This window comes from Myiozetetes cayanensis, unplaced genomic scaffold, assembly GCF_022539395.1.
Source record: "Myiozetetes cayanensis isolate MyiCay16 unplaced genomic scaffold, myiCay2020 scf5-8, whole genome shotgun sequence".
Classification (NCBI taxonomy): domain Eukaryota; kingdom Metazoa; phylum Chordata; class Aves; order Passeriformes; family Tyrannidae; genus Myiozetetes; species Myiozetetes cayanensis.
This window is the reverse complement of record NW_026087742.1, coordinates 76,825,121-76,836,293: the sequence shown is the minus strand read 5'-3', so window position 1 is coordinate 76,836,293 and position 11,173 is coordinate 76,825,121. Positions and strand designations below refer to the sequence as shown.

General features: G+C 36.8%; 1 protein-coding gene across 1 annotated transcript in view; it reads right to left on the bottom strand.

Annotated features, from left to right (window-relative positions):
• Positions 1-782: 782 nt before the first annotated feature.
• The window catches only part of IPO5 (importin 5), a 41,891-nt gene continuing 31,500 nt past the window's right edge, over positions 783-11,173 (bottom strand). The window contains exons 22-26 of the mRNA XM_050332700.1: positions 9,618-9,740; positions 8,767-8,986; positions 5,121-5,349; positions 3,416-3,557; positions 783-1,498 (exon numbers count right to left, since the gene is read on the bottom strand). Coding sequence (XP_050188657.1) covers positions 1,412-1,498; positions 3,416-3,557; positions 5,121-5,349; positions 8,767-8,986; positions 9,618-9,740 — 801 coding nt within the window. The 3' untranslated portion in view covers positions 783-1,411. The remainder of the gene's footprint in view (positions 1,499-3,415; positions 3,558-5,120; positions 5,350-8,766; positions 8,987-9,617; positions 9,741-11,173) is intronic.

Genomic DNA, 11,173 nt, shown 5'->3' with positions numbered 1-11,173 from the left:
GATATAATGGTCCTGGGCTGGTTTTGGTGCACCTCATTCTGTAATGTTCTTTTCTGAAACATTTCCAAAGACAAAACTAATTTTATTCTTTAGTAAGAGAGGCATTTATTACAGGTAAAGTTCTACCCTTTCTTGTCATAAAGGAAGAAAACTTATACCCTCTTTGAAAATATTTTCTGTTTCAAGAGACAATTGATATCGACTTGAAGAACACTTCAGAAAAAACTAAGGTTTTTAAAGATCAATATATAAACTAACAGCTTTGAAGTAACAGAGTGTAAAAACATCACTCACCTTTGTTAGAAATCAGACACTCTATGCTTACGTTTGCTGGTAAATGATGTATTGCTCTCGCAGTACCAGAAAGACCTGAGAAGGTTTTGTTGATTCTTTCAGGTCAGACTGCCAACTGCATGATTGTTTTGAACAAAACACAGGCTACTGTAACAGGATCACTGCCTGGCAGATCACGTTGCACATTTTCAGCTGCATCAACACTACAATTTGTAAGTTAAGAAATGCCATTTCATCTGAACATGAAAAACATTTTAAAGTCAAGATATGTAAATTTACTGTCATACAAGGAATGCCATTAAGTTTCCCTTCTACACATTTGGGTGAAAAATTTGTTATAAAGTCAAGAAACAAAAAGCATAAAATCTGTAATAGGCAACAATATACAAAGTTTCAAATATAAAATCGAGACTTGTATAGTTTGTTATTTGCATTTTTTCACAAGAGTAAATTAAAAGAACCACACATCACTGAACTTCTACACAAGCTTCTTGTGTTTCAATGTCATTTATTGAGGAGTGAATGAGATACTGTCAGACATGCCAAAGAGACTTCACATTCAAGGGCTGGAAGCTGAACAGCTTTCCTCATTGAGTCACTGTACAAGTTGTTTTTGGGAATCAAAAGTGCGATCAATGAGGTCTTCATGCTCGATGTTTGTCTTCAGTTTTTCGCATTTTGATCTACTAAGTTGTTGGGCAGAAGGACACTTTCTACCCTACAAAGACTCACACTCCAATTAATACAATTAACACTAGATGTAGAGAAACGTTTATCTGTTATAATGTACATCTACCGCTGAAGATCTTATGTCTAATGAGAAAATTCGTCTTGTTTCCCTTTCACCATCGTATGGATGGCTTATACCGTTAGAAAAATACTCTTCAGTGCTATTGTAGGGTTTACAGGAAACTTCTTCCATGTGTGGGATAGAAACCGATTTAAACACCGTTCTGAAAGAATGCTTCTCCCTGCTGCCACTGCCTGTAGGTTGCAGAAGAATGGCCTACACGCACTACAGTTCTGGTTTTACTCAAAAAAGAAACAAAAGAAACCTAAACAATAGGGTAAACGTTTATTTGGAGTTAGTTTTCTTGCAGATGATAATTAAGGCCCTTCAAGCAGAGCTTAGGAGCTCCTGTATGGCTGCCTGTTGATCTGCATTGAGCTGTGATATGCATTCTGTCCACAGTCCTCCGGATGTCTAGAAAACAAACAAGAAGTGGTCTTCATGCAGGCTGACAAGCATCCAAGGCACATCCCAAACTTTCCTATGCTTACAAAGCTCAAAATTCACTCAGCTTATTCCTGTAATATATATGCCCAAGAGAAGAGACTGACATTTTCAGTTATACGCAGTGCTACAGAGGTTCAACTCGAGATGCTCCAGAAGGCTGAACAGCAGCAGAGTAATTGATTTGAAACTCCTGGGAATTCCCTATAGCTAAGTGGGTCAATTGACAACTGAATGAATACTTTTATGTTAAGCACAGCCTAAATCACTTGCTCTGTGCTGCACTGACATTAACAGATCAATGATCAAGCCAAACTGAACCCTGCCTCCACGTGAGAGTGTTTTGGGCACTGGTGTAGCAGTAACACACTCAGAGCACTGATTACAGCACAACGTGCTACGGATGCTACGTGTGGATGTGCAAAATTCTGCTGCCCACACACAGCGTTGCTTTGTAGTGAAAGGAAAGGTAAATTACATCCCAGAGAGAACTACAGAGCATTTATCTGCATAAACATAAACCTATCATCTGTGTTACCACAGCCCTTAGCTGAAACATCAGCTTCTAAAGTCACCATCAGTAGGCTGGTTCTAATGGTATCAGTACATGCTGATAATTGAAAAAAAAAAAAGTATTTATTCATTTATCAATAGAGGCTGGAAGCAACTGGCACCCTGCTTTCTTGAGGACAATGATAGGAAAAAACATTGCAGGTGACTGACTATAGGTTTTCAGATTGGCCTTTGCAATAACAGTAAACTTGAAGTAAATTTAAAAAACACCAGTTTAATTTATATTTTGTATGTTTAACATTCAGTTATATTATAATGCCCTTTTCTCTCACATTTAAAAAAAATTTGGATTCACAAATTTCAAAACCAAAGGCTCTCAAGATAAAGTTTGTGGTTTCTAGTTCTAAATAACATTAGGCATTTAGATTTTCAATGTATGATGAAATACTGCAAAATTAAATGTGCTTTTCCAGCATTTCTGAAAAACATTTAAATTGATACTTCACACTGAAATATTTCTGGCCTGAGATTACTTAAGCATGAGGAAAAAGGTTTATGTTCAATTTCAATTATGACCATAATATTGCTCATGTCAGACACTAGCAGTGAAACAGCCAAGTCTTTCACCTGAAATCTGGGAAGCAGCAGCAGGCAGACTTGCTAGCAACTACAGTGCCTTTAAAACTCCTATCACAGGGTAAAACATTTACAGTGGTTTACTAAAGACAAAATATTATGTGTGTAGAAAGACAGGATTGGTAACAGTGTGCTAAAATTATACTTTTTTAAAAGAGATGACTTTTTTTCCTCCACAGTCTGAAGGTAAATCATTTAGCCAATGCTGAAGTCTTGTTTCATATTAATGTTCCTGTCATTCCTGGCCAAAACAAGACTTTGCTGTACACAACTAATCCACATGTTTATGGGCCATTGTATTGTTAAGAATTAATTATTATCTAACCTTGATGATTTGAGGTAAAGTGAACAAATGCATTAGCATACCCTAATACAAAGTTCCATTCCCAGATTTTCAGCAAGGATCTGTATCTGTCAGCCAGAATCTAGAGCAGCACTTACACCATCTTCACTTTGAAACTTTGCTCAATTGCTTTCTCTTTATGCCTTCAGAATTGTAACAAGTCATTTTCTACCACACATAATGGATCTTGCAGGCTGATACACTCACCCAAGTGAATCCTTTCCAAAATCAAGTATTCCTAAAATTCTTGGACAATAATTGAAGAGCTCCCTGTGTTTTTATGAGCAACGTGCTTGCCAGGCACACTTCTTTCTAGCATTAGGTGCTACATCCACCTGACAAGATTTGGCCCTTTATCAGACCTGCCCTATTGCACTATCACAACACTTATTTACCTGCACTTGGCGAACAACATTAGCCAGCCGCTTGGTACATGGATCTTCGTGTTTGATAGCTTCATGAATTTCACCATCCGCAATTATACCAAGTATTCTGGGAAGGTTGGAGTTGTTGGGACCGAGGACAACTGGGTTATTGCTGTTACAATCAAAATATATACAGATACAAATAAATTAATGCTTAACTAATCAGTGTAAGCATTTTACATGTAAGCAGAGTGACTTCGTATGATCTTATTCTAAAGCTGCTTATTTACATTTAAGTTTCACACAGCTGAGTAAGTACACACAGCTTTTTTGCCTTTTGACAGAATGTTCCCCCTACTGTTAATATTTAACCAGCTGATTCTCTAATCAGCCTAAACTTTATCAGGAAGAAGTTCTGAACTTTACAGAACAGCTGAGTTCCATGCAGATGGAACTGTAAATAGTGTGACAGAAATACCCTGCCTAAAAGGCCTTATTCCTCTCTCTCCTCTGGTCTGTCAGTGCTGCAAGGGGGAGGAAGTTGCATGGCTCGTGTCAGGAGAATCAGTAACTTCAGCTGCCAGCACTCTCACTGACACAGCAAGCAAGCAGTTCTGCTCTTTCCAAGCCAAATGTTGGAGTAGAGGAGTATTAGCAACCAGGAATCTCTGTGGAAAACATTATCTACCTTCTAGCCCTGCCACCTACCACTGCTGGAACACAGAGGCTGTTGAATGTAGGACTGGCAGATCTCCAGGGAAGCAGGTGGCCAGGCTGAGCCACCTGCACAGAGCTGGGTACAGAAGTATGCTAGTACTGCAATTCCCCATTTCTATATACCTGTGTGCATGCCCACCTGTCAGCACTATTATGGTGTCTCTACACAGCTGATCTATTATCAGTCTAGAGAACTCAGTTGCCACCACTCATTTTGAGACTTTGCCTCAATAAAGCACCAAGAGATAAAAGACATTCACAAAGCAGATGAGACTGTAGGAAATCTAAGTTACTTCCTTTATATTTATTTCCTAAGATATAATACAGTGCCACTCATAACGTGGCTACTACATAACGCCTCAGAGGCTGACATTCTTTCATTCAGTTATGAAATGCAACTTGCACCCACACTAGAATGATTATCTTTTTTTTTTTGTTTTTTAATCCAGTGACCTATGGGAAGGAGCACAAATCTAAAGAACAAGCTATGCGATAAGATGCTTTCAATAGAATTGAAATAATTATCACAAACCTATTAAGGGAAATAACATTGCACCATGAATTTATCCACATTATTTCTCTATATTTCACTTTGTTGATGCTCTAGCTTTCAAGGAGCAAAAAGCTGCAAAACTACTTCAGATCGTTAAAAAAAGAAGGCTGCAAGAGCATGCATACTGCTCTTAAATAAAAAGAGCGATCAGTTATTAGTGCTGATATGTAAGAAGAGTATAAAAAATTTTCCTGAAATTTTCTGTAGAAGTTCTCTGCTGATCCTTTCCCACCATGTACACATAAAGCAGCCATTTTTTTTTTTTCCAACCATACAGACCTTTGTCAGGATGAGGAGAATGACTGTTCAAAAAGACAGCAGTAACATCAGGATAGGCATTCCAATTTATCTTCTCTAAAACATATGCGGATTTATTTGGCAGTTTCTCGGTTTTGGAAAAAGAATGCCATAAAATAACCTGCACACAGGCTTACTTTCTGCATTAGTGTGAAGACTTTGCCTTACCTCTCAAGTAAGTCACACAGATAGTTGAAAGTATGAACAGCTTCTTCTTTGTCTTCGTGAAGTGGAAGCCATGATAACCAGTGGGGGAGGACTTCTTCAACATTTATACAGTCAGGCTTGAACTTCATTATCTTTCCTACAGCGGAAATGCAGTTTTCTGTTGCATTGACATTCTCTTTGGTTTTGGCATCTGGTGACTGAATGACTCTCACCAGCAATGGAAGCGCCTCTAATGGTTAAACAACACAAGAATAAAGTTTAATGCATGATGAAGACTGCTTTAGGAACATGACAAATTCTACATGAGACAAGAACATGTATAAAACCAATACTTCTTGTGTCTCAAGTACCAAAATCCAATCATTTCAACGTTCCACTAGTTCTAGATTCTTCTCTGCTCAACAATTATCATACGAAAACCAAACAGATAAATAATGCTCTTCAAGGAAACACAAGAGAACAGGTACTGCAAAAGTTTGATTTTTCTTTAGAAGTTCAGAAGAAAAAAAAATCTTCCCATGTTTCTCAATTGGAGTTATGCAATCTAAAATATACAAGACACTGTAATTTCTAAGTAAAAACATAGATAACAAGCATTGTATTTTTAATCCAATAGGCTCTACAAACACAGGATGAGGAAAAGCACTGCTAAGGAGACAGTTACAATAATGTGAACTGCAGTGCATATGCCTACAGTGTATGCCTACTGTACATCTATTGCTTGTGTGCACACATATATATAAAAATATATATAAATATAAATATATGTATGTATGTATGTACACATTCACACCTCCCACCACTAAAAGGTGCCCTAGTAAAAGCTCGTAGGAGTAATCTCATCTGATGAATCAAGCTAGCATGGTTTAGACTGCATAAATCAAGGAAAGGAAACACCTTTCAATGAAGGAAAAATGCCAATTTTCTTGCTGGGTTAACAGTAAGAACATTTTTTATTAGTCACATGGGTAACCACACATACACTTCTATATGAACATTAATGTCACACGTTTAGTTACTAGTGTCCATGCAGACTTTAGAGCACTCTACATGCATGCAGAACAACTGTTACTGTGTTCTGCTAAAATAAAATGCTAAAGAGGTGAAACTCTATATCAGCACAGAACACAGGTTGTGGAATTGTGCAGAAAGCTAACTCCAAAATATTGGAATTGTGGAATAAGCTAACTCCAAACTATTGGAATAGTGGAATTGTGCAGAAAGCTAACTTCAAACTGACTCCAATTACTGAGGAAAAGCAAGATCTTGCACTAGTGCATTTTGATGAGTAAGTAGTAGCTTTGCAGTTAAAGAATACACAAAGACACTTGCTATATTAACTCCACTGAATTACATTTTTGAAGAACTCAGCAGCTATGGAAAAATATCATTAACCCTAAGCTAGACAAGGATACTTTCATGGGGCTGATAAACATTACAGAACTGCAGAAACACTGGTCATCAGATCCACTAGACTTGTATATCAAATGCAGGATAATAATGCTGGATTATTCTGCAAAGCAGAATTTGTTTCAAAGAAGGCTACAATGTCCAGGCAAGCTGGGTCTGCATTTTGCACCTCAGGTTTTCATGACTGCTGAAGCTAAAACTCATCTATGTTTCTTCACTCCTTAACACTAATGGATGACTGTGTAGGTATGTGTGTCCTTGCAGCTGTAAAATTAAGAGAGCATCAAAATGAATCAGCATAATTTCCTCCCTACAGCTTGGCACAGATAGTTTTCTTCTTATCTATACAACAGAACCATTCCACATAGGTGTTGGGTTAGATATTCCTTAAAAAAAACTTTTGCCTATGAAAGACCATCTTTTATAATAATAATAGTTTTTTTCCAAGGACGAACTGCTCTGCCAAGTTTCGAGACCACTGATGCGATTTAGGAAGAAGCCCTTGCAATTAATGAATACAATTTTCACAGAGAACAGATGATTATAGTCTTCCACCAACATAACAAATAGAAGCAACATTGATAGTTGCATCAATTGTAACCTTGTAACCCCATTTAGAAAGTTACATAGTTTTTCCTTCCATTTTATTTCTTTGCTCTTTACTGATTCTGTTTTTAGTGCTTTTTGCTTCATCATAATGTAGCTCATGTGCCGTTTACAAGTTCTCTCTCTGTTCCTCTGTTTTTTCACCAGACTACCACAAATGGTTCATGTTAATAAATTAATACATCTGCTTTTTCTGAACATACTGCTACAAACTTGCAATAGAAAGATATGTCAGCGCTATATATCAATCAATAAAGAAATTAAATTATAAATAAAAGCTCACAAACATTACGTTTTTCAGAGAAGACAGCAAAACCCATGGGGTAGAAAACTTCTCATGCCATGGATTTGCTTTGTTTCTAATCACAGCACATCTTCATCTATTAAAATAAATCACAAAATTCTTTCATGTATGTACAAAAGGATTTAGAATGCTTTTGAGGTGCCTGCTAACAAAACATATGCTTAAAGGAAAAAGGCTATTTAATCTAAAGTTCAATGAAAGGAGAAGCCAAGTGTCTGGGTTTAATAAGTGATTATTTGTCCAAATACTAAGAAAAGGATCAAAGATGCCACAAAGTTCAAGTGGAGTAAGGCAAATCCTAGTGAGTGAAAAATAAAATTAAGATTTCAACAGATGCTAAAAAGCCCCAAAAGTTTCAAAATCAGAACTGTCTAGACAATTTTAAATGTTAATGTTTTTAATGTGCCACTGCTGCTTTTTTTCTATTCTTTTTCAAAAGACACCTCATCTTGATTGTTACCATGTAACAATAATTGATATTAACATCGAAAATTACAACCCTGATTGATGTAGGTAAGATTTGTGTTAAAGTCCTGATTTATTCCTATCAGATGATTCTTATTTTCTTACATCGTTTAATTCAGCTTTAATTAAAGATTCATGTGAAATACATATTTGAACATATTTAGCTGACTAAATATTTTCTTAAAAAAAAGGAAAAAACTCTGATAAGGGATTCTACTCAGTGTGCACAATTAATTCTGTTGAATGGTAAGAAGAGTACAAGCAGACAATAATTCCTTTCAATTTAAGATTAATTTGAAGTTTTAGAGAAACTCGAAACATTAAGAAAGAAAGCAGACCAAGGTAAGTACTATCACACTCATTTCATTTCTTACTTAACAGAAATCAGGCTCTTTCTTTATATATAACAGGAAAGCAGAGAGCCTCATTAGTTGTATTCTAGGCTATTCCTTAATACAGATAATTTGTATAATTCTTCCAGACATCCAAGTGGTTTTGCACTAATATGCAATCCCTTTAGTATTAATAAAAAGCATCTACAAGACAGGTGTGTATCAGAAAGCTGTTCTTTATGAAATTAACATGTGCATATCAGATCATATCTTAAAAAAGAATACGTTAAATCAAGTTTGCTAAGCAGTAAGTGCTGCAACAGAAGTGCTAAGCAGAACAGTAATAAAAGCTGAAGGAATTCAGATACTTTATTAAGCTATCATTAGTCTACCACACAGGTTATACCGGTAATCTATTTCACTGCCATGGGGAAGACACCTCATCAACCAAAAGTCAAGTAATTTTTAAGTTTATTTGCTCCCACTCAAATCACACATTCAAATAGTTTTATCAGATGCAGGTATGTACCTGGGCAAAAAGGACGGTAGCCATCCCCCCCGAATTGTGCCATAACTCCAACGCCGTAGGCAGCTGCTTGCCTGACCTCTGGGCTGTTGTCACACACGGACTCCAGCATTGGCCTCAGGAAGTATTCCGCGTACTTGAATGAGGCTGGGCTGCAGTGCTCTACAATGTCGTCAAAAATGCACAGCCCCCACTGCCGGTCTGGCCACGGCCTGTGTGGGCACTGCATCAAAAACAGGTAACATTTTAGACACCTTAAAATTTTTATACAGCCAGTGATTATATCAACAGAACAATCACAGGAACAGTGAGTGTAGTACTTGTGTTAAAATCTTCCTGGATTAAACTGAATCCTATAAACATGTAATTGTCTGCAGTTACACTTGCAACAATATCATAAACAAAACAAAATCGAGATGCCTATCTGAACTTATTGAAAGAATAATGATTTTTGGCCAAATCCTTTCCACTTCTATTTCACACTCCATTACATATTTTAATCTCAATTTTTCTCCAAGAGTCTGGAACACTTTTTTGTCCCTCCTCTTGAAATCCGTTTTAGAGAACGTTGGACACTGTCAGGGAAATTAAATTTCTCAAAATGGTTGTATGTGTCAATGACCCTAGATCTTGCAACCAAAAATTTTGAGTACCACAACAGTGCAGCTGCACAAAAAGCATAAGGTAATCACTTCATTCTTGATCCAGAATGATTCTTCAACCATGTCTATTTTGTAAAACAGCAATTGCTACGTTCTATCTACCAAGTTGTCTAAGATTCCAGCATGGAAATCCTATTAACACATCAGAAAAAAAAAAATTAAATTCAAATCAAAGGAAAGCAGGGTACTTACAATTAGGTTGACAATTAGTGGAAGTAACCTTTCAAACCATGGTAGTACCTTCTCCTTATAACTGCTGAATATTGAGTGCAAAATGTCTGATACTTTAGTCAAAATATAAACGTCACTGTCATCCTGAAAGGAAAAGGATACAATTCACGTTTAGACTAATTATCTTTAAAACAGTGGAACTCACAAGAAATGCCAAGGTGTCTAAACAAAGTTGGTTTGTGACCTTTTTTGTAAAACAAAGATTTTCAAGTTCACTGTTTCAACTGTTAGTATAATTACAGAACGATAGAATCACAGAATGGTTTGGGTTGAAACAGACCTTGAAGTTAGTCTAGTTCCAACCCCACTGCACACACAGGGACACCTTCCACTAGACCATGTTACTCAGAGCTCCATCCAACCTGTCCTTGAACACTCCCAAGGATGGGGCATGTACAACTTCTCTAGGTAACATGTTCCACTGTCTCAAGGCACATCATTTGTTACTGATTTCCTTTGGGACATTGAGGCACTGAATGGAATTCTGTGGATGTAGCCATCCAGTCAATTCCTTATCTGCTGACCAGTCCATCCATCAAATCCATATATCTCCATTTAGTGACAAGGATGTAGTGTGTAACCCTGTCAAAAGCTTTGAGGTAAGGGCTACATAAACATACTCTGGGACCAAAGGTATATATCCAAATGTTACTGATTACCATATGCTAATTTTGTCCATATGGCAAGTGACATTCTGGTGCCACTCCTTTCTCAGGGTAATGTAGACAAGTCTTCCTTCAGACTTTACAGAAAAAATACAGCAAACATTAAAACATTTTAAAAAAATGCCTTGCAACTCTGTTGCAAAGTATGGATCCAATTTTTCTGAAACTGCTGCTTGCTCACATTTTCTTTCATTATCAGCATAGAGCAAAACATAAGAAAAAACACATTAACAAACCATCCAAGTCACCGTCTACAAGAATGAACAGTAAACATTGCAAAGAAGAAAGGAAGAAAAATCAGGAAAGGGTCTTGGTTCAGAACTTGAGTTTTGTTATTTTTTGATCCCAAGCAGTATGAAGGCAACAGAAATCTATCCTCTTGAATTCTGGCCTAATGTTCCCAAAGGAAAGGGGTTCAAGAACTGCATTGTTATTAAAGACAGTATTTACACATAGGTGCATGATTTCTTAGGATACATTCTGGAGTCTGCATACAGGTTAAACTCCTGTAATCAAGCTTCACACCTGCATTGTGTGGCAAAAAAAAGTTTCTTAGTTCTTAAATTTACTAAGCATCTTTCGTGTCATGTTAGAAGCAGAAGTGATTTGTTATTCTTTATTACCCTCTCCATACCAATTAAGATTTAATAAAGCTATCACATCTCTTCTACAATTGCCCTCAAACTAAAAAGTCACTTTGGTATTCTCTCCTACAGAAACACATTATGCCAGCTATTTATCCTGCCATCCTTTGATACTATTTCTGGGCTATTCTTTTTGAGACAAGCTCCTGATGTGACATATCAGATGTCTAGGAATCAGAGGTATGCTCAAGGTTAAGAGCCACCCAGC